Raw genomic sequence first — 23873 nt, 5'->3', positions numbered from 1 at the left:
CGCACGAGCCAGATGGCTCGCCTGTTCCTTTAGCCAAATAGCTGTGTGCATCCCACACACCTGATAAAATGTTCCATTTGTCCCCAAAGGGAAAACAGATTGTGAACCAAGCATGTCCACAGGTCTGCAATGGCGCTCTGAGACCCGAATGCCTGCAGTCGGTTTTCATCAGGGCTGCACATCAGGATTGTGTCTAGAAACATTTTCAGACCCTCCTGTTCTTCGCCTGCCCTGTTCTCTGCAGCAGGGGGTTTATTATTTATTTGTTTGTTCTTCAGGCTTCACTATTTTTTTTTTTTTAGTTTATTTCTTCCTTTTTATTGCCCTTGATTTTATTGTTGTTGTAGTTATTATTGTTGTTGATGTCGTCGTTGTTGGATAGGACAGAGAGAAATGGAGAGAGGAGGGGAAGACAGAGAGGGAGAGAAAAAGATAGACACCTGCAGACCTGCTTTACCTCCTGTGAAGCAACTCCTCTGCAGGTGGGGAGCCGGGGGCTCAAACTGGGATCCTTCTGCTGGTTCTTGCGCTTTGCGCCACTTGCGCTTAACCAGCTGCACTACTGCCCGACTCCCTTGGCTTCACTATTTTTAAAATTTTTTAATATCTATTAATTTATTTTCCCTTTTGTTGCCCTTTTTTTTTTATTGCTGTTGTAATTATTATTGCTGTTGTTATTACTGTTGTTATTGTTAGATAGGACAGAGAGAAATGGAGAGAGGATGGGAAGACAGAGAGGGGGAGAGAAAGACAGACACCTGCAGACCTGCTTCACTGCCTGTGAAGCGACTCCCCTGTAGGTGGGGAGCTGGGGGCTTGAACCAGGATCCTTACGCTGGTCCTTGCGCTTTGCGCCATTTGTGCTTAACCCGCTGCGCTACCGCCTGACTCCCTAGGCTTCACTATTCTGACTTTTTTCCAGACACACACACACAGAGAAAGAGAGAGAGAGAGAGAGAGAGGAGGACACCAGAGCACTAACGTTTCTTCTATTGCAGTGGGGGCTGGATGTGAACTTGAGCTGGTGGAAGAGAGTGTGATAGATACAGTGGTAACCTGGGCAGGTATGTTTTCAAAAGCTCCACAGCTCCTGTGAAAACCACTGCCTTTAGGAGTGCAAGTCTGCCCTGCATAGCACTTCTGAGGTAGGGTCTGAGGACATTAAAGGCACTCTTCCCTGACAGAACAAGGGAATGGCTAGAGTCCACCAGGTTCATTTTTCTCCATAGGCCCCACCACCATCTGCTGTTACATTATGTATCCATTTTGTTGTCTAGTCGTTGTTCCCCTCACCTGTGAATCAGAAAGGGAATGACTCATCTGGGTCACAGTTGCGTTCCCACTCTTCCCACTGCCTACCAGTATCGGGAATGAATTAGGCACTGAGTACATATACTTGTCGTTCCACATTGAAGGCCTTTTGCTTCACAGGGGATGTCCTTCACTCTGAATGTGGTGACTTTCTTTTGACCTTTCATCTATCAACAAACGCCAACCGCCAAATTGGCCTGCACAGCACAGGATAGTATGTGTAAAACACCTACCTTCATGTAGTCTAATTTTCCTTTTTCTTGAGCCTAAAATAGAAAAGAGGAGAGGAATTGTTTCTTTGTCTCTTTAGAACATTATTTTGTGCTTCCGTAACTTTTGCTTCTCAAAGGAAAAAAAAACAGTCCTCCCCGTCTAGGAATACACACAGCTCTGAAGCAGAAGGACCGGAAGAACAGTCGAGGGGATGCATGAGATGGGCTGTGTCTGGACTGGAGAGTAGCGAACACACTTACTTGTCACCCCCTGTCACGCTGCAGCATGCGTCTTATACATACAGGACGTCTAATACACGAATACTATTAAATGAGACGAGCAATGCCCTGTCATCTACCAAACTATATGCAGACCTCTCCCTTTCATAACCATCCCTCAACCCAGAATTTACCAAGATCCACACACTGCAGTTATTTATTTTTTTAAAGAAATTTTATCATTTATTTATTTATTTATTTATTTACCAGAGCACTGCTCAGCTCTGGCTTATGGTGGTGTGGGGGACTGAACCTGGGACTTTGGAGCCTCAGGCATGAGAGTCTCTTTGCATAACCATGATGCTATCTGTCCCTGCCCTTATTTTTATGTTTGTTTAGCCTTTAAGAAACACTGGGAGCTGGGCGGTGGCGCAGCGGGTTAAGCACACATGGCACGGAGCGCAGGGACCGGCGTAAGGATCCCGGGTTGGAGCCCCCCGGCTCCCCACCTGCAGGGGAGTCGCTTCACAGGCGGTGAAGCAGGTCTGCAGGTGTCTGTCTTTCTCTCCCCCTCTGTCTTCCCCTCCTTTCTCCATCCCTCTGTCCTATTCTACAACAATGATAGCAATAACAACAACAATGACAAACAACAAGGGCAACAAAAGGGGAAAATAAGATTAAAAAAAACCTGTGTGGGGTTCAGGTGGTGGTAGTGCACCCAATAGAGTGCACACATCACCATGCACAAGGACCCGGGTTCAAGCCACCACTCCCCACCTGCAGTGAAGGAGTTTCACAAGCAGTGAAGTAGTACCATAGCTGTCTCTCTATCCCCCTCCCTCTCTAATACTCTGTTTCTATCAAAGACAAAGAAAGGAGAAATACAGCCACCAGGAGCAGTGAATTCATCATGCAATCACTAAGTCCCAGCAATAACTCTGGTGGCAATTAAAAAATTGTGTGTCAGGGGCTGGGCAGGTGTAAGGATCCCGGTTCGAGCCCCCGATCTCCACCTGCAGGGGAGTTGCTTCACAGGCGATGAAGCAGGTCTGCAGGTGTTTATCTTTCTCTCTCCTTCCCCTCTCCATTTCTCTCTGTCCTGTCCAACAACAATGACAGCAACAACAACAACAATAAATAACAAGGGCAACAAAAGGGGAAAAACAGTCTCCAGGATCAGTGGATTCGTAGTTCAGGCAATGAGCCCCAGCAATAACCCTGGAGGCAAAAGAAAAGAAATGTGTGTGTGTGTGTGTGTGTGTGTGTGAGAGAGAGATAGAGAGAGGTAAGCATCGCTTCTTCATTTTGATTACTTATTTTTTAATTTAATTATTCAAATTTATCTTTATTTATTGGATAGAGATAGCCAGAAATCAAGGGGGGAGGGGTGATAGAGAGGGAGAGAGACAGAGAGACACCTGCAGCCCTGCTTCACCACTTGCAAAGCTTTCCCCCTGCAGGTGGGGACCGGGAGCCCGAACCCGGGTCCTTGAGCGCTGTAACATGTGCGCTCCACCAGGTGCGCCACCGCCAGCCCAATTACTTCCTTCCTTCTTGCTTTTCTTGCTGTTTGACAGTGCTGGTGACTGAACCTAGAACTTCTTGCACGGAAGGCGTGTACCCTACTACTGCTCCACTTGCTGGGTCTACTGTTTAGTAATTGGTGGGGGTCCATATTTTCATTTCCCCTGGTCCAATTATTATTATTTTTAAAATATTTATTTATTTATTTATTCCCATTTGTTGCCCTTGTTGTTTTATTGTTGTAGTTATTATTGTTGTTATTGATGTTGTCGTTGTTGGACAGGAAAGAGAGAAATGGAGAGAGGAGGAGAGAAAGACAGACACCTGCGGACCTGCTTCACCGCCTGTGAAGTGACTCCCCTGCAGGTGGGGAGCCGGGGGCTTGAACCAGGATCCTTATGCTGGTCCTTGTGCTTGGCGCCACATGCGCTTAACCTGCTGCGCTACCACCCAACTCCCCCCTGGTCCAATTATTAAGTTGCATTATATCGAAAGAACCTCCACACACCTTGCCCCCAGGGATTGAGAAAGATGGTGGTGGAGATACCTTGTTTGAAGGGAGATTTTATATAACAGTTATTTTTCGATATCAAAAGTAATTTGGGAGCTGGAAAGATAGTTCACCATGTAGGGCTCATGCACTCTCAAGGATGCTGCCTAGGTTTGAACCCCGACACTACGTGAGATGAGCTACAGCAGTGGAAGAAGTTCTGGTGTCACGACGTCTCTGTCCCTCCACGTCTCTGTTTTGATCTCCATCTGATTGAAAAAGTGATCCAGTGCATTGAAATCACACATGTGCAAAGGCCCAGATTCCACACACGGGGACATTGGTGTGAATACTTAACACTCAAATATTATCTGTCAAATTTTACATAATCAAGACAATGCACTAATCTTTGCCAGTAGGTCAACTCATGCTTTGTAGCCTTCAGAATAAGACTTTTGCCACCTCTGCACAGAACAAGAGCCCTTCAACTTTTGAAGGAGCTAGATCTGTAGACTTATTCCTTAGTACAAGACAACCCACTCTATAGACGATAGAGATAGGCAGGTTATTTTTCTAAAAGAAAAGGAGCTATTTACACATTGGCTTCTACTTCATGTTTCTTTGCATCTTTTTTTTTTTTTTGGTGCTACGATGTTTCTCTTGTTGTTTTTCTTTTAATCCTTTAAAACTCCCATCCAAAGATGCCTGCATTTTGTTTGTTATCTTCATAATAAGCAGCTTACAATAAGACACTGCTCACGTATAGCTGTTGGCACTATTACAAACCACTCCAAGCTACAATTGTGACTTGAACATTTTCGGTGAAACAAAAAGCCTCTTCAAGCAATGCACTGGAAAGAAAGACTCTGAAGACCTCAATCTACTATTCAAGGTTACTTATTTACTGATCGAATTTCTTTAGGGACCTAAGATTTTCAGTGAACTAAGACAGTTTGAAATTAGCCCTGAGACTTATTATACCAACAAGAATATGAGTTAGTCCTTGCAGGAGAAAAAAAAAAAAAAGAGGAAAGAAAACAGGCTTGTTTTATGATTCTCTTAGCTGAGGCGTTTTATATTTACTTGGCTGCCTGGAATACAGACATCTTCTCCCAGACTAGAGTAGTTTTGCCTACCCTGGGAATCTTGCTCCCTCTGACTTTTAACTTCTGCTGGCATGGAGTAGCAGGGAGCCCTGGAGTATGGCTGGATGATGCTCTTATGACCTGGCGACGCACACTGATAGTGGGCACATGCGAACTGGACTTGATCCTACGGATTATCCATGGCTTGCAGCCAAAACTCTCAGCAGCGGTGCAATTTCGGAATACGCTTAGTCTTCAGCTTCTCCAACTCCCAGCTGTCTCCTGAATTTACTTTTGGTGAAGAGACGTCTGACGTGGAGGCTGATCCTGGTGTCGCGAGCTCCCTTCTGCCTTTCCATCCTTTTTTTAAAAAAATATTTATTCCCTTTTGTTGCCCTTGTTGTTTTCTTGTTGTTGTTATTGATGTCGTCATTGTTGGACTGGACAGAAAGAAATGGAGAGAGGAGGGGAAGACAGAGAGGGGGAGAGAAAGACAGACACCTGCAGACCTGCTTCACCGCCTGTGAAGTGACTCCCCTGCAGGTGGGGAGCCGGGGGCTTGAGCCGGGATCCTCACGCCGGCCCTTGCGCTTTGCGCCACCTGCGCTTAACCCGCTGTGCTATCGCCAGATTCCCTGTTTCCACTTTTTATCCTTTGCTTTGCCTCTTGCTGACCAGGAGGGACTGCTCCAACCCTGCACTGGCCAAATGGTGAGGGAACTGGGTACCCCACAGGACCACTCTTCCTGTCAAAATGCTCACCCTGGAACACGCTTGCCATTTCTTTAATACTTTCAAATCTAGCTTCTGCCTTAACCTAGAGTTTCTCAGTCTTTCAAGTTTATTTTTTATTATCTTTATTTACTAAGGGGATGATAGAAAGGGAGAGAGACAGAGAGACACCTAAAATACGGCTTCACCACTTGCAAAGCTTTCCCCTTGCAGGTGGGGGCTGAGGGCTTGAACCTGGGTCCCTGTGCACGGTAATGTGTGTGCTCAACCAGGTGTGCCACCACCCGGCCCTGAGTTTTACTTTACTCACTCCTAGATTTAGAATAAGTGAGTCTAGATTCGGAACTAACATGCTGTTAGTATGCAGCCATTGACGGGCGACTTACAAGTGACTTTTCTTCCCCCTCTCAATTCTTTTTACGAGAGCACTGCCCAGCTCTGGCTTATGGTGGTGCAGGGGATTCAATGTGGGACTTCAGAGCCTCCAGCATGAAAGTCTCTTTTTCTTTTTTTAAAAGATTTTACTTATTTATTAATGAGAAAGATAAGAGGAGAGAGAGAAAGAACCAGGCATCACTCTGGTACATGCGCTGCCGGGGACTGAACTCAGGACCTCATGCTTGAGAGTCCAGTGCTTTATCCACCGCACCATCTCCTGGACCACAGGAATGAGTCTCTCTTTGCATCATCATGATGCTACCAACCTCCACAAGTGACTTGAACCCCTCTAGAGCAGTGTCACACGTGCACTGTAGTCTACGTTCTACTTACCAGCTGGAACAGGAATGCAGGGACTCATGACAATCAAACCACAAGGCGAACAGCACACTTAATCTAGGAGCTTTCCTACAGACTCAGTGACTTAGTGCAGCTAAGGCTCTCGACCTTGGGAGCAGTGTGTTGAAAAAAGTCTGGAACTGGAAGTCAGGTGACCTCAAGAGATTTCAAGAAGCACACCTCAAAGCTTCCAGTGTGAACTAGGTCTTGTCTGTGGAGGAAAGTTTGTAGCACAAGATGTTAACCGTGGCCACTCCAAGAGGCACTGGGACCTCCTGGGAAGATGGATATGCTAGGAGCCAAAAAATAAAGTCCGTATCAGGTCAAAATATTTACTTATTTGCAGAGGACTCCTCAGCTCTGGTTATTGGCAGTCCAGGGCATTGAACCTGGGACCTTGCACGTCAGTTCTGTACACTATTACTGTGCTCTCTCTGCCTCTCAAATGATTTAAGTAATTAAAAAAATTAATCAGCATTCTTTGAATATGGATTTTTCTTTTTTTTTTCTTTTGCCTCTGGGGTTATCACTGGGGCTCGGTGCCTGCACTACGAATCCACTGCTCCTGGAGGCCATTTTTCCCTTTTTTTTTTTTTGTTGTTGTTGCCCTTATTGACTTTGTCGTTATTATTGTTGTTGGATAGGACACAGAGAAATCGGGGGGGGGGGAGACAGAAAGGGAAAGAGAAAGACACCTGCAGACCTGTTTCACTGACTGTGAAGCGACCCCCCTGCAGGTGGGGAGCTGGGGCTCGAACCGGGATCCTTACGCGGGTCCTTGCCTTGAAGAAAGCTTCGGTGCTGTGGTGGGTGTTTCCTCTCTCTTTCTCTCTCTCTGCCTTCTCTCTCTTAAAAACATCCATAAAAACATGCATTTCACTTTCAAAGATTAAAAAGAACTCAAGAGAGCCCTTAATGTGAAGAATACTGCTGTCCATATAACCATAATTAACTTTTGAATTAATCTTTTCATCAATGATCCTCTTTAAGACTCAGACGTGTATAGGACTGGGAAGATATCACAGTGGTTATGCAAAAGACGTTCATGCTTGTGTCTCTGAGTGCCCAGGTTCGGTCCATAAGCTGAGGTGCAGATGTTCTCTGGTGCAGATGTTCTCGGGAGGAACTGAAGTTACAGAATTTGATGGGGTCTTGATGTGGACAGCACGTACCATTTTTTTTTTTTTTTTTTTTTCTGGAGGAGGGCTTGGTGAGATCACAGAAGGCAGAGGGCCAAAGGGAAGAAGTCATCTCTACTCTGACAGCATGACTTACTGACAGGCTCTGTTTGATTCCCTTGAGCTACTGCCTCAGCCAGACTATCTGGAAAGGCTATCCCTTCAAATCTAAAGTCAAGTTGAGGATACTGATTTGGAAATATTTCACCAGCTGTTTAGGAAATCCTGGACTGTTCATGTTGGCTACATTTACAGCTCTACGTTTGTAAAGAAACGAAGAGTTAAATATGTTTCTTCTCCATGAAGCTTCTTTAAAATTCATATCCATCCTCTTATCTATAGATGTATACACAGGAATAGTCAAGGGAGAGGAGAGTTGGTAGTTTTAACTTAACATATGTAGCTGGATCTTTTCAACCAAAATGTAAATCTGCAATGTATTCTAATGTAACCCAATTAGAGTCACTTACACCATCTGTATATATATTTTCAGTTCAGCTGTCAAAAAACAAATACACGCCAGTAATACAATATTCAGTAGTCGTGTGATCTTCGTTATACTCTGCTTCATTTAATCTCTTCTATTTTAAATGAGTGCTCATTTTCTTCCGTATAGACTTCGTATGTTAGTACTAAACATCTAAGTCTTTTCCTACCTCTTTGTTTTTCTTGGGACAGAGTCTTAGAAGTGGGATTAGCATTGCACAGTCTATGCCTTCTTAAACTAAAAGTTTTAATGTAAAACAAATTTATACATGGAACTTAAAAAGTCAAACAAGGGGATTGGGCGGTGGTGCAGTGGGTTAAGCGCACCTGGCACGAAGCACAAGGACAGGCATAAGGATCCTGGTGCCAGCCTCCAGCTCCCCACCCGCAGGGGAGTCGCTTCACAAGAGGTGAAGCAGGTCTGCAGGTGTCTGTCTTTCTCTCCCCCTCTGTCTTCCCCTCCTCTCTCCATTTCTCTCTGTCCTATCCAACAATGAACGACATCAACAATAATAATAATAACCACAACAAGGCTACAACAACAAGGGCAACAAAAGGGGGAAAAATGGCCTCCAGGAGCAGTGGGTTCATGGTGCAGGCACTGAGCCCCAGCAATAACTCTGGAGGCAAAAAAAAAAAAAAAAGTCAAACAAGCAGCCTAGAAGTTGCAGCAGAAACAGAGTGCAAGGCTTATAATTATGTATGAAGTCCAGAGTTCAATCCCAGCACTGTACAAAATGATACCATGGCTCTCATAGATCAATCAATCAATCAATCATCAAAGTGAAATAATATCAGACTTTTATCAAGACAGGCTGGTACTCCTCAGATCCTGTCTGTCTCATGCTGCTCTCCGCAGTTGTCTCAGCTGTTTACCTGTAAGTACTGTATTTATTTTTTTCTGAAGGGGAGCTTACATGTGAAAGAGAAACAGCCGAGCACTGCGCAGTTGTGGCACACAGCAGAGTGACTGACGCTGAGCCCTCTGGGGTGTCAGGCATATGCGTCTCCGGTTCTCATGCTGAGCTCAATTGCTTTCTCCTTGATCTTTAAATATTATCTGCTGATCCTACCATGAAAGGAATCATTAAATTTCTTACATGATCAAATAGAATCTTGTTCCTCTCCTCTTCCCATTGTTTATGCTTTCTGGTTTAAGCAAATTTTTACATTTTATGCTATATAAATATTATTCTCTAAGTCATAACAGTACTACATTCCTTATCTTAAATATTTTACTTTACTCAGCAACTAATAACTACCCTATTCCTTATGTTTAGTGAGGCTACTTAAGAAAATTAATTAGCTGATTTATTATGAAGGGAGAGAGAGAGCGGGGGAAAAAGAGAGCCAGAGCATCACTGGAGACACATACTGATATCAGGGATCAGTGGTTTGGGTGGTAGTGCAGTAGGTTAAGTGAACATGGCACAAAGCACAAGGACCGGGTAAGGATCCCGGTTCGAGCCCCCGGCTCCCCACCTGCAGGGGAGTCGCTTCACAGGCGGTGAAGCAGGTCTGCAGGTGTCTATCTCTCTCCCCCCTCTGTCTTCCCCTCATCTTTCCATTTCTCTCTTTCCTATCTAACAACAACAGTAATGACAACAACAACAACAACAGTAACAACAACAAGGGCAACAAAAGGGGAAAAAATGGCCTCCAGGAGCAGTGGATTCATAGTGCAGGCACCGAGCCCCAGCGATAACCCTGAAGGAAATATATATATTATATATTGATATCAGAGATCAAACTCATGCATGAGAGCTCAATACTTGGCCTCCTGTGCCAGCTCCTGGGAACTGTGAGGTTATTTTAATGCCTGGCCTAGAATTCCTGGATACTCTTATGATAAGTAAAACCCACAGTTCCTCTCCTAGGTTCTAGGTGAAAGTGTAGACCACACTTATTTAAAATCAATCAATCAATCAATCAATCAATCAAACAATCTCAGCAGATTTTAATGCCTACTTTTATAAGAGACTCAGAGATGACTCTGAGGCTGGCCATAAAAGGAGATATAATCTCTCCCATATCTGCTAGGTTTGAAAAGTTTCAAGCTACTTGGAGGCTGCCTTAGTGTGAGGAAGCAATGCTAAAGGGAGACTCAGGCCTGGATCTGGCCGGTCAGCAGTGTCACCTTCTAGAGTCCCCAGGCCAGGGGTATCTGGACTGGTGAAACAGCTCACTCGAATAATGTGCTGCTTTGCCATGTGCGTGACCTAGGTTTGAATCTGGGTCCTATCACACTGAAGGAAGCTTTGGTGCTGTGATCTCTCTCACACTCTCTCTATGCCTGTCTCCATCTAAAAAAGAAAAAGAAAAAACAAGAGGAGGAGTAAGAAGAGGAAGAGAGGAAGGAAGGAAGGGAGGAAGGAAAGAGCCTCTAGATAATTTTAGCCCTCCATATCACTGAGTCTCTTCCAGCTTCTGGGTTTTTCCAGCTGAGTCCGCAGGCATCAGGAAGCATTGCTCCTCCCTTCAGCATGGATTCAAATACCTGACCTGCAAAACTCAAGGCAGAATAAAACAGCTACTTAAGTAGCTACATTTTGGGCTACTTTAAAAAAAAATCATTATTTAGACTTAAAAAAACCATATATATTTTATTTTATTTTATTTTAATGAATGAGAGATACAGAAAGACTACAGCACTACTCAGCTCTGCCTTATGGTGGGGCTGGGGATTGAAGCTGGGATCTCAGAGCCTCAGGTGGGAGAATCTTTTGCATAATCATTATGCTGTCTCCCCAACCCAATTTTAAAAAAAATGATTTTTCTTCTTATTTTATGAGAGAGAGAGTGACTATAGAACTTTTTTTGGCTTTTGTGGTAGTGAGGAAGGAACCCAGAGGCTCGTGCATGTAAGCCCTGTGTTCTACCACTGAGTTCTCTGCGGCCAATTCTGGGATAAATTAGGTTCCTGTGATTAGTCTGCCTCTGTCTTTTTGCATAATCATTATGCTACCTTCCCAGCTTCTCTGTCCTCTTTTGTCTCAATCTGGACTGGAAGCATAGCCACGATTCTGGGATTTGCTTATGCGAGACAGGGTCTAACGTGCTATTTAAAAAGATCTGAGTCTGGGAGTCAGGCGGTGGTGCAGAGGGTTAAGCGCAGGTGGTGCAAAGCGCAAGGACCAGAGTAAGAATCCGAGTTCGAGCCCCCAGCTCCCCACCTGCAGGGGAGTCGCTTCACAGGCGATGAAGCAGGTCTGCAGGTGTCTGTCTTTCTCTCCCCCTCTATCTTTTCTCCTCCTCTTTCCATCTCTCTCTGTCCTATCCAACAACGATGACATCAATAACAATAACAATAACTACAACAATAAAACAAGGGCAACAAAAGGAAATAATAAAAAGATCTGAGTCTCACTCATACTAACCCCTCCACCCCAACACACACACACACACACACACACACACACACACACACACACACACACACACTCAGGCTGGGGCTGATTCTGGTTCTTTCCTCGCTAGCTGCGTGACTGTGCACAGGTTAGTCTGCCTATGATTCAGAATCCTTATCAGAACAGCTGGGCTCATAGCTAGTACTTTCACTGTTTGCATTATTGCTGTTTGTTTATTCTTCCTAGGGCTGGGGGAGACAGCTCAGCCAGCTAGAACATAAAACTCACATGACGGAGACTCTAGACGCTACAGGTTCAGCCGCCAATACCACCTCATGCTAGATCTGAGAGGTGCTCTGGTTCCTCTCTCCGTCTTCTCTCCTTTGCTCTGACTCTCTAATTGCTGAGGTCAGGAAATGTCGAGGGAGAGCACAGATACTTTGCTACACCGAGTTTGCACACACACGGGACATGGGAATTGGGGCCCAAGCACAAGGAGAGCGGGAACTTGGGAACTTGAGCACTAAAGATGGCGCACTGCGGCAGGAGTTTGGGTAAGGGAACCACACCTGGCGTTTCCAGCAGGCCAACAGGAAGCTGGCACAAGTGTGACACATAGAAGATTTCACAGGAAGGTTTTCACATGAGGAAGCCTTCTGGAAAGTTTCCAGGGCCTTCGGGGAGCCTATTCCCTAAGTTTTTTCCTCTCCAACCTTAATTCTGTATAGTATCTCTGGCTCATGACTTAATAGAGTGAGATTGGGACCTGCATGCCTTCACAACTGTGCTCTTGTAATTCTTTCAAGAGACACTGCAACAAACTCACGAGGGGGTGGGGGAGTCCCACTTAGTCTGTCACATCCCCTCAACATCAAGATAAATAAATGTTCATTTTTTCCCTTCCCTTCGTATTGTCCTGAAAATTCCCACTGCCCCATGCATTTGTTTGATCCCCTAGTTCACAGACTACATGGTGTTTTCTTTCTTGCTTAATCCTTTGTCTGGATATATATATATATATCCACTTGCAAAAAAAAGATGCTTCAGAGGCAAGTTGTTGTTTTTTTTTTTTAGAATCTGCATATCTATTCTAAGTTGTCTTCACTGAACATCACACTTCATACTATGACTGACAAAAATGCCAAGTTGAAAATGTTCTCTTCAAATGTTCAAGGTGTTGCCTCATTGTCTGGAAGCTTTCGGTGTCACCACTGAGAACGTGACTCTTGATCCTTTGTATGAAAGGCTTTTGTTGTTGTTTTCTTTTCTTGGAAGTATTATGTCTCTTCTTTATCCCCATCAATTTTATTTATTACCTTTTATTAAGAGTTTATTTATTTATTTATTTCCCCTTTTGTTGCCCTTGTTGTATTTTATTGTTAAAATAGTTATTATTGTTGTTGTTACTGATGTTGTCATTGTTGGATAGGACAGAGAGAAATGGAGAGATGAGGGGAAGACAGAGAGGGGCTGAGAACGACAGACACCTGCAGACCTGCCTTCACTCCCCTGCAGGTGGGGAGCCGGGGGCTCGAACTGGGATCCTTATGCCGGTCCTTGCGCTTTGTGCCATCTATGCTTAACCCACTGCGCTACCGCCTGACTCCCTACTTATTACCTTTTAAAGAATCTTTATAAGGGCTGGGCGGTGGTGCACCTAGTTAAGTGCACACATCACAGTATATAAGGTCCTGGGTTTGAGACCCTGGTTCTCACTCGCAGGCAAGAAGCTTCACGAGTGGTGAAGTAAGACTGCAGGTGTGTCTCTGTCTCTCTCACTCTCTATCTCCCCTTCCCTCTGGATTTCTGGCTGTCTTTATCCAATAAATAAATAAATAAATAAATAAAAATTTAAAAAGACTATTTATTTATTAATTTCACAGAGGAAGGACAGTCAGTGCACTGCCCTATCATGTGATACTAGGGATTGGGCTGGAGGCCTCAGGCAGGCAGATTCTGTTTCTCTACCCACTGAGTCATTCGTTCACCCAGCCAGGACTGACTATCTTGTCTCCCTGAATGTGGAAGCACTACATTGCTTTTGAAATGACTTATTTGTGCTATTACTCTTGTAAGTTTTCTCTCTTTATTTAATTAGCATTTAACTTTCCCCAGTTTCATTGAGGTATGGCTCACAAATTTAGATTGCGCATATGGGGCTGGGTAGTGGCGCACCTGGTTGAGTGCATATGTTATACTGTTCAAGGTCCTGGTTGAGCCCTACCTGCAGGGGGAGAGCTTTTCGAGTGGTTAAGCAGTGTTGCAGGTGTCTCTGTTTCTCTCCTTCTCGATCACCCCCTTCCCTTTTGACTTCTGATTTCTGGCTATCTCTATTCAATAAATAAATAAAGATAATTAAATTAAAAAAATTACATATACTTAGACTTAAAGCGATTTTAAGGTGTCCAATATGATAATTTAATAAACATAGACACTGTGAATTAATTACCATGAACAAATCAGTTAATTCATCTATTACTTCACAAATGAGCAACCCATCTGTTACCTCACATATTACCATTCCTCCTCTGTGGTAAGAACACTCGAGAGGTACGCTTTGTGGTAAGAACACTACAGAGGTACGCTTTTGTGGCCTGGGAGAAGACACTCTTGCTAGAAGGCTGTTTAACAAGCATGAGGTCTCAAGTTTGATTCCTGGCATCATATGTGCCAGAGTGATATTCTGGTTCTCTCTTGCTTATCAATCAACCTAATAAAAAAAGAAATCCATTCTTTGTTTTTTAAATTTTTTAACTTTATTTATTTGTTATTGGGTAGACACAGAGAGAAATTGAGAGAGAAGGGGGAGCAGAGAGGAAGAGAGACAGAGAGACACCTACAGACCAGCTTCACCACCTGTAAAGTGACTCCCCTGCAGGTGGGGAGCTGGAGGCTTGAACTGGGATCCTGACCAGTCCTTGTGCTTTGTGCCACGTGCACTTAACCCACTGTGCTACCGACCGACTCCCAAGAAATCTATTCTTTTACAAGTATACAATACAGTTATTATTAACTATCATCACTATAGTGTATTCTATGTTTTCAGAATTTATTCATTTTGGGGGTAAAGATTTATTTATTTATTTATTTTTATTAATGACAGAGAGAAGGGAGAGAGAGAGAGAGAGGAAATCAGAACCTCACTCTGGCATGTTTGAAGCCAGGGATTGACTCAGGACCTCACACTTAAGAAGACTATGTTTAGTGGAGAAGCAATTACAGAAGCCAGACCTCCCACCTTCTGCACCCCATAATGATCCTGGGTCCATAATCCCAGAGGGATAAAGAATAAGAAAGCTTTCAAGGGAGGGGGTGGGATACGGAGTTCTGGTGGTGGGAATTGTACTGCCTCTTATCCTATGGTTTTGTCAATATTTTCATTTTATAAATAAAAAAAATAAAAAAGAAGAAGACTATGAGCAGCGTGTTGGGAGAGAAAAAGTATTATACTTTCCAGTGGTACCTCACCCTCAGACAAAGTATTATACTTTCCAGTGGTACCTCACCCTCAGACAAAGTATTATACTTTCCAGTGGTACCTCACCCTCAGACAAAGTATTATACTTTCCAGTGGTACCTCACCCTCAGACAAAGTATTATACTTTCCAGTGGTACCTCACCCTCAGACAAAGTATTATACTTTCCAGTGGTACCTCACCCTCAGACAAAGTATTATACTTTCCAGTGGTACCTCACCCTCAGACAAAGTATTATACTTTCCAGTGGTACCTCACCCTCAGACAAAGTATTATACTTTCCAGTGGTACCTCACCCTCAGACAAAGTATTATACTTTCCAGTGGTACCTCACCCTCAGACAAAGTATTATACTTTCCAGTGGTACCTCACCCTCAGACAAAGTATTATACTTTCCAGTGGTACCTCACCCTCAGACAAAGTATTATACTTTCCAGTGGTACCTCACCCTCAGACAAAGTATTATACTTTCCAGTGGTACCTCACCCTCAGACAAAGTATTATACTTTCCAGTGGTACCTCACCCTCAGACAAAGTATTATACTTTCCAGTGGTACCTCACCCTCAGACAAAGTATTATACTTTCCAGTGGTACCTCACCCTCAGACAAAGTATTATACTTTCCAGTGGTACCTCACCCTCAGACAAAGTATTATACTTTCCAGTGGTACCTCACCCTCAGACAAAGTATTATACTTTCCAGTGGTACCTCACCCTCAGACAAAGTAATATACTTTCCAGTGGTACCTCACCCTCAGACAAAGTATTACACTTTCCAGTGGTACCTCACCCTCAGACAAAGTATTACACTTTCCAGTGGTACCTCACCCTCAGACAAAGTATTACACTTTCCAGTGGTACCTCACCCTCAGACAAAGTATTATACTTTCCAGTGGTACCTCACCCTCAGACAAAGTATTATACTTTCCAGTGGTACCTCACCCTCAGACAAAGTATTATACTTTCCAATGGTACCTCACCCTCAGACAAAGTATTATACTTTCTAATGGTACCTCACCCTCAGACAAAGTATTATACTTTCTAATGGTACCTCACCCTCAGTCGTGAAGGGTTTCCCCAGTCTACAGTCTGAGGTCAACTCAATCAATCAAAACCACAAGTTAAATAAATACCGTGGAAGTTTTAGATAAAAGGACAAGGATATTTTGTCATCGAGTTTCTGGATTAAAAGAAAAACAATTAAATTCCTTCTCATCATCTACACGGCCCCTGCCAAAAATCCTTCTGCTCCAAAACCTTTCACCCCTCCCACTTCACCAGGCATTTTTTTCCCCCCTTCTTTTTCTTTGATAAGGCCTCAGAACTGAGTATTTAGGGTCCAAGTTTGTTTTAAAATGCCTTGATGAGCTGACAGACGGAGCTCCTGGAATTCTGCAGCTTGTGCTAGAGTCTACAGATGGGAAATTACCGTCACTTAAAGGGTGGTGCTATTACCATAGCCCAAATTTTGAAAGCTTTTAGGGGAAAAAAAAAATCATTTGAGTTAATTAGCATTCACTACAGGCACTATTTTTCTGCTGTAGTATTCTAAGAACACACAGCACTGCAGTCTCTAAGTTTTAAATAACATTTTACCTCTTTAAAATGTAGATTACAAAGTAAGATTTCTACCTGCTACCTAAACATGTTCTCATACGGCACGTCTGCAGTCTAGATCATTATGCAATAGGAACTATGTTTTAAAATCCACTACATATTACCTCTCCGATCTGCTTAATCCACAAATCTCTTCCAAGAAACTCCTGGTGTAAGACTACTGGAGCTGAATTTAGACTAAAAGCCACGGAGTCACTGGTCTTCTCTTTAACAAAAGGCTGGAGATCAGAATTTATCTAGAGGGAGTAGTTAAAAGAGCTAAATCAGCGAAAGGGACACGCACCAGAATGCTTTAGTCGTTTAGAAAACACTAGCGACTATAGGCTACAGCAAGAAAACAGACTTTCAAGGGACTGACTGCTGGTTTGAGGTGTACTGGGTTCTAACCCCTCAGGACACTACTCAGTTCTGGCGCCTGTCATGCAGGGGATTGAATTTGGGACACCAGAGCCTCAGACACTAAAGTCCTTTTGCATAACCATTATGCTATCTCCCCAGTCCTAGAGGTATTTTAATAAGCAAAAGAACACAGCTAATGTGATTAACATATTCTCTCTTGATTTGGCATCAACCGTTACTTTACTTAAGGTCAAGGTAAGAATTTAGAAAAATATTTTATAGGTATACTTGACTGATAAGCTAATCTGAGATTTAATAAATACATAAAAACACCTGAGATTATATATATGTACATATAAATATATGGATCTCAAAATTACTTATACATAGAGGCAACAGCATAACTGCTAATGTCAGGATATTTGATATTTTATTATGTGTGATGAAAAGAATCAGTTATTAGAATTAAAGCTTTCACTTTTATTCCATTTATTTTAAAATGTCATTTGCTTTTGCACAATTTTTCCTACATAAGGCACTGTAAGAGAACTGTAACAAAAATATAAATTCTCTTCCATTCTGTAAATGACAACATTCTATGTTGTTGAATAATTTTCAAGAGCTTTTTCAAGAATCCTTTCAGACGGTAAGAAAAGACAAACATCACAAATATGGTTTAAGTAAACCGTATAGCTTTCCATCCAAATTACATGGTGCTTACCAATCATTCTGTTTATGTAACAATCACCATCTATGACTGATAGGCACACAGTAAACGTTTTTTTGAGATATAAAAACAGCTTATTAAATGGCAAAAGGTTTCCAGTATTACACTTTAGCTATTTAAGTACTGGAAAAAGAGAGGATATGCAAATACCTTATGACTCATGGCCATGTGTTTCCCATACTGAAATGCCATCTCCTGAACTTCGGCACCGTGCTTTGCTAATTCCATCGCAGCCTGGCAGCTCTTTGCCAGTAAGGCACCATGGGAGAGAAACGTCTTCTCCTTCCAAGCCGATATTCCAATATCATCTGTGATATGATTTTCCTAAAAAAATGCAGCAAAAGCCAAGAGGGGGGGTAAAAAAAGGCGTTAGCAGTAATTTCATTATTTTGGCAATTTTTAAGTTCTTAATATTTAAAAATATTTATTTAATAAAGAGGAGTGGGAAGAGAGAGAGAGAGAGAGAGAGAGAACAAGAACATCATTCTACCATATGTGATGACGGGGACTGAACTAGGGAACCTCATGCTTACAAATCAGGTACTCTACCAGTTGTGCAACTGCCTGGCCTCAGGGTTTTTTCCTTCCTTCCTCCCTTCCTTCCTTCCTTCCTTCCTTCCTTCCTTCCTTCCTTCCTTCCTTCCTTCCTTCCTTCCTTCCGAGACTTAATGTGAGAGAAAGCGAGACGGGTCAGAGCACTGTTTAGCTCTGGCACAAGGTGGAGCTGGGGGACTCAACCTGAGGCCCCGGGGTCCTCAGGTATTCAAGCCAGTAGTCTAACAGGTCAAGCTGTCTTCTGGGCTTTTGTTTGGTTTTGTTTTTTCCAGAACAAAAGTATTAGGAATTAACAATTTCAAAACCACTCAGAGTGGTGTAGCAAGACAGAAGGTACTGAAATTCATCCCTACCTACAGCGATGTGGGAGGGGGTGGGAAATGCCTCTTAGGGGCAGTGGGGAAAGAGAAAAGAAATGCTGAAGCAGATTTCATTCTGCGCTGGGGAACTTTCAGATGGCTGCCAGGACCTTAAATATATCTGTAGGCATGGAGAAAACGAAGACTTGGACCTCCAAACACACACTCCCTGCTGTACACACATCATTTAAGAGCAGATGTTCCCAGACACAGTAATCCTTCTGTCTTTACCTTCTGTGCAAATGTCAAGAGCATAACAGAGTCACTGTATTCTTTTATAAAAAGTTAAAATGGAAATATTACAGAGAATCTTTCTCTCCTCCTCTCTGTCTTCCCCTCCTCTCTCCATTTCTCTCTGTCCTATCCAACAACGACAACAACAATAATAACTACAACAATAAAACAAGGGCAACAAAAGGGGATAAATAAATTAAATAAATATAAAAAATTAAAAAAAAGAAATATTACAGAGAGAAATACTATATATGCCATATAGGGGAGTATGATGAGAGTATGTTATTTGTCAGTATTTATTCCCATTGGAGGAAACAAAGTGGTAAGGTAGGGTATGACGATAGGTTACTGAACTTCAGTTTTTTAAATTATGAAAGGCCCAGTGGCCAACTTACAAACATCACAGTAGTATCTGTAAGTATAAACACACCTACTGCCTCTAGGTCAGTAAGAATATAACGTGAGTCTCAGAAGTCATTGAAAACTATCTAGTAGCGACAGTAGAAAAAAAAAGTGAAAAGAGCCTCACTGGAGGGGAGAAGCTCCTGAAATGACAGAGAAAGAGTTGCATGCTTCCTTGTCCTCTATGTCTTTCACCCTCTAAGCCTCTATCAAAATGAAAATGAAAAACTGGTTAGGGTTGGGCAGTGGAGCAATGGGTGAAACACACAAATTACCTACCATGCTGGAGGTCTGAGTTTGAGCCCCTGGTCCCCATGTGCGGTGTGTGTGTGTGTGTGTGCAGGACTTCAAAAGTGGTGAAGCAGGGCAGCAGGTCTCTCTCTTAAAAGAAATTTTAAAAATCATCTTTATTTATTTATTTGAGAGAGACAGCCAGAAATCGAGAGGGAAGGGGGTGATAGAGAGGAAGAGAGAGACAGAGACACACCTACAGGCCTGCTTCACCACTTGCAAAGCTTTCCCCCTATAGGTGGGGACCGGGGGCTCGAACCTGGGTCCTTGCACACTGTAATGTGTGCTCAACCAAGTGCACCACCACCACCAGGCCTCACAGGTCTCTTTCTCTCTCTCTGTGTCCCCCTTTCCTCTCTTATCTGTTTTTCTTTCTTTCTTTTTTAAAAATATTTATTTATTCCCTTTTGTTGCCCTTGTTTCATTGTTGTAGTTATTACTGATGTTACTGTTGTTGGATAGGACAGAGAGAAATGGACAGGGGAGGGGAAGGCAGAGAGGGGGAGAGAAAGACAGACACCTGCAGACCTGCTTCACCGCCTGTGAAGCGACTCCCCTGCAGGTGGGGAGCCGGGGGCTCGAACCAGGATCCTTACGCCGGTCCCTGCGCTTGGCGCCACATGCGCTTAACCCGCTGTGCCACCGCCCGATCCCCTCTTACCCGTTTTTTTCTATGCCTCTCCCATAATAATTAAATTAAAGTACATAAAAAGGGTTGCTGGGAACGATGGTGGTGTTGTGTAGGCACCAAGCCCTAGTGATACGTCTGGTGGCAAAAAAAAGAAAGAAAGAAAGAAAGAAAGAAAGAAAGAAAGAAAGAAAGAAAGAAAGAAGTGAAATTCATCTTTATACCATGTTATCTGTCCCCGTCTATCCAAAATATCACACCAACTTATAATCAACACGAAATTATTAATTAACTACTAAACATGTTAAAACTAAAATTTCAAACTCAACATTGTATATTTACAGAACACCACTAGTCACATTTCAAGTTACCTCTGTTCAAGGAACAACAGGCACAGGGAGTGGCTTTCCTATTTGACAGCTCTGCTCCCGCCATAAAACTCTCAGGATAAGAATGATGAAAATATATGAAACAATATTAATTTTATGGTGACTCTTAAAACCTCAACGTAAATAAAACCCCTCCAGAAAGACTAATGAATCTACTTTACTTCTTGTGTCTACCTCATCTAACCTTGCCTGACACTTTGAGGCTGAAATAAAAAATAAGGAGAAAACTTAAACAAGGATCATTAAAAGGTCAATGAAGATTTAGCCCTACTCTCTATACTGAAAGGAATCTTCAGTTCATCGGGCAGATCAAATTATTAGTCCAATATAAGAAGCCTTTAAACTAAGAGTGGATTCTACTTAAGGCAAGAGTTGCAAATACATAACACAGCACTGCACAATATTTCATAAGGTACATAGCAGAGAAATGCTGCATAAATGCAAGGTGTACTTGGTAAAACACTAGGTATGAAATGCATTTAATTTTAGAACTCTGAGAACGTATTTTATTTACTCATTATTATTATCATTTTAGATAGAGGCAGAGAGAAGGAGAGTGGAAGAGACCACAGCCCAAGGTGTCCTGAGTGTTCACTTAGAATAAAATCTCTTAGAGAGGCTGGACAACATACTCTATGCTACACCTGAGGAAGATGGGTCGATACTGGAATGTTCCTACTCATGACCACAGAATGTGAGCTCAGATCTACAGGGATGCAGAGGGCACACAGGCTGAATATGGGCCCCAGATCACATCAAATCAATGGGGTTTACAGTCAGCAATATTTATACACCTTTTCCACATTGGGAAGCTACTCTCTTCCCTGATCCAGCTTTCTGGTCCTTTTTTCAGCCACAACATCACCTCCCTAGACAGACAATAACTTGGATCCACCTGCATTTCAGATTTTAGGCTCAGGGGAAAAAAAAAAAACTAGTATAGCTGCAGGCTCTTTGTAATATAACTAAAATATGCCTACTAGCTACCTACAAAACGGAGACCCCCAACTCTTCGTCTTCATCTACTATTCCAGCCTTTAGGTTCATGATTAGTCAATAATTTGGCCTTTTATGTTAACTCTCTTTTCAGCCAACAGGTCCAAGATGCTAGAATGATGCCAACCAGACTTCCCTGGACAGACAACCCCACCAATGTGTCCTGAGCTCCACTTCCCCAGAACCCCGCTCTACTAGGGAAAGAGAGAGGCAGGCTGGGAGTATGGATCGACCTGTCAACGTCCATGTTCAGCAGGGAAGCAATTACAGAAGCCAGACCTTCCACCTTCTGCATCCCACAATGATCCTGGGTCCATACTCCCAGAGGGATAAAGAACAGGAAAGCTATCAGGGGAGGGGGTGGGATACAGAGAGCTGGTGGTGGGAATTGTGTGGAGTTGTACCCCTTTTATCCTATGGTTTTGTCAGTGTTTCCATTTTATAAATAATAATAAAAAAGAATACAATCTTTCCCTTTACATATATATTTAACTAGATTTTTCCAATTTTTGCAGTTGGAAACATTCCAACAAATGCACTTATTTCAACTAAAGATGAAAAATGTTTACATCACATGAAGACTACACATGTCAACATTCACAAATATTAAAACAGTTTAAATTTTCCTTAGAACAGTGTGCTAGTTATCTGTGGCTACAGAACAAACTGCTACAAAGTTTAGCCTCTTCAAACAATAACAACAAAACATTTATTATTCATAGTTTCTGAGGGGCAGGAACCCAAGACTGCTTAGCCAGCTGGTTCTGGCTGAGGCTGCAGTCAGACTGTTAACTGTGGCTACAGTCTTGTGAGAAGAACGGACAGCTGCCTCTGCACACACTCAAGTGGCTTCTGGCATTGCGTCCTGGTTCCGTAAAACACGGGCCACTCCACAGGGCTGCTCACAGGGTGTGGTGGTTGCTCTTCCCCAGGGCAGGTGGCTAACCGAGGGAGAGAGAATACTGTAGCGTGTACAGAGTACACCCCAGAAGGAAGCCTCACCATCTGACCCTGTCTTAGAAGTAGCATATAGCCACTTCCACTCGATACTCCTGGTGACAGAGGCCGACTCAGTCCAGTGTAGGACGAGAAAGCACAAGGTACAGCAGGTGGGACTCACGGGGATATCCTGGAGGTTGACAAGCACAGGTGACGTCACTGACTAGAAGTGCCGGTCAGTGAGAAGTTCATACATATATACACATATAGGATTTGTTGATTTGAAACATAAATTGAAAGGGAGGGAGGAGATAGAGAGAGACAGAAAGTGAGATACCGGAAGCACTGCTTCACCACTTTTGAAGTTTTCCCTCTACAAATGGAGACCAGGAGTTTGAACCTGGGTCCTTGAGTATTATGTCTGTGCCACCGCCTGGCCTATCTTGAGAAGTTTCTTCTTTTTAAATTAATTATTGGATAGAGGCAGAGAGAAATTGAAAGGGGTAAGGGAGAAACTGAGAGGAAGAGAGACAGAGAGACACTTGCAGCCCTGCCTCACCACTCGTGAAGCTTTCCTGCAGGTGGGGACCAGGGGCTTGAACCTGGGTCCTTGTGCACTGCAGTGTGTGCACTTAACCAGGTGCTGGACCACCACCTGGCTTCAGAAGTTTCTTACAAAACACCAGGATGTTTTATACAAAGGTACTTTTGATGTGCACAGTCAAGTTTGAGACTATTTGTCATCTTGTAGAAATGTTATTTTACTTTCATAGATATTTAACAGATAAGGGTGGGGAGAGAGCATAATGGTTATACAAAAAGGCTTTCATGCCTTAGGCTCTGAAGTCCCCTGTTCAAAAGACTTTCATGCCTGAGGCACTGAAGTCCCCCCTTCAATTTCCCACACCACCACAAACCAGAGCTGAGTAGTGCTCTGGTAAAAACAGAACAAACAAACACCACCCCCCCCAAAAAAAAAAAACAAACCAATAAAAGTTGTTCCTCATTTTCATAAGGGAAGTCACTTCACCAATTAGTCATTTTTATTTTCCCCATTTAATCACTTATTAAAAATTTACTGAGTCTCTTCTGTGTACACGGAACTGTTGTAGGGGTTATGCCGCTGAGCGGAGTCAGTAAGTCCTTGTACTCAGAATTCTTATACTCTAACAGGGAGCCAGATAAACAGATAATCACACAAATAAATAAACAGATGACTACAGACTGAGAGAGTTCCAGTGGGGGAAATGAATAGTTTCACGGCAGCAGGCAATGAAAGGACCTGGCTGAGACTAGAGCTTTGGGGGTGGGGGGGGGGGACGGGAGACACAGTTGTCCTTAAGAAGTAATTCTACTGTGATGCCAATCTGACTTCCCTGGGCAGACAACCTCACCCATGTGTCCTGGGACCCCACCTCCCCAGAACCCTGCCCCACTAGGGAAAGAGAGACAAACAGGCTGGGGGTCTGGAAGGAATCATCAACACCCACGTCTAGGGGACAAGCAATTACAGAAGCCAGACCTCCCACCTTCTGTACCCCATAATGACCCTGGGTCCAT

At 43.2% G+C, this 23873-nt stretch overlaps 1 protein-coding gene across 4 annotated transcripts in view; it reads right to left on the bottom strand.

Moving 5' to 3' along the window:
• The window catches only part of PDSS2 (decaprenyl diphosphate synthase subunit 2), a 233851-nt gene that overhangs the window by 45418 nt on the left and 164560 nt on the right, over window positions 1-23873 (bottom strand). For 2 of the 4 annotated variants that reach the window (XM_060190688.1, XM_007523920.3), the window contains exons 5-7: window positions 17671-17844; window positions 16559-16690; window positions 1545-1577 (exon numbers count right to left, since the gene is read on the bottom strand). In XM_060190688.1, the coding sequence (XP_060046671.1) occupies window positions 1545-1577; window positions 16559-16690; window positions 17671-17844 (339 nt within the window). Of the gene's footprint in view, window positions 1-1544; window positions 1578-3890; window positions 4026-16558; window positions 16691-17670; window positions 17845-23873 lie in introns of all 4 variants that reach the window. The other 2 variants (XR_009549625.1, XM_060190687.1) reach the window with 2 other exon arrangements.

The sequence above is a fragment of the Erinaceus europaeus genome, chromosome 4 (assembly GCF_950295315.1).
Source record: "Erinaceus europaeus chromosome 4, mEriEur2.1, whole genome shotgun sequence".
NCBI lineage: Eukaryota > Metazoa > Chordata > Mammalia > Eulipotyphla > Erinaceidae > Erinaceus > Erinaceus europaeus.
Note: the sequence above shows the minus strand (reverse complement) of the source record. Positions and strands in the feature narration are given on the sequence as shown.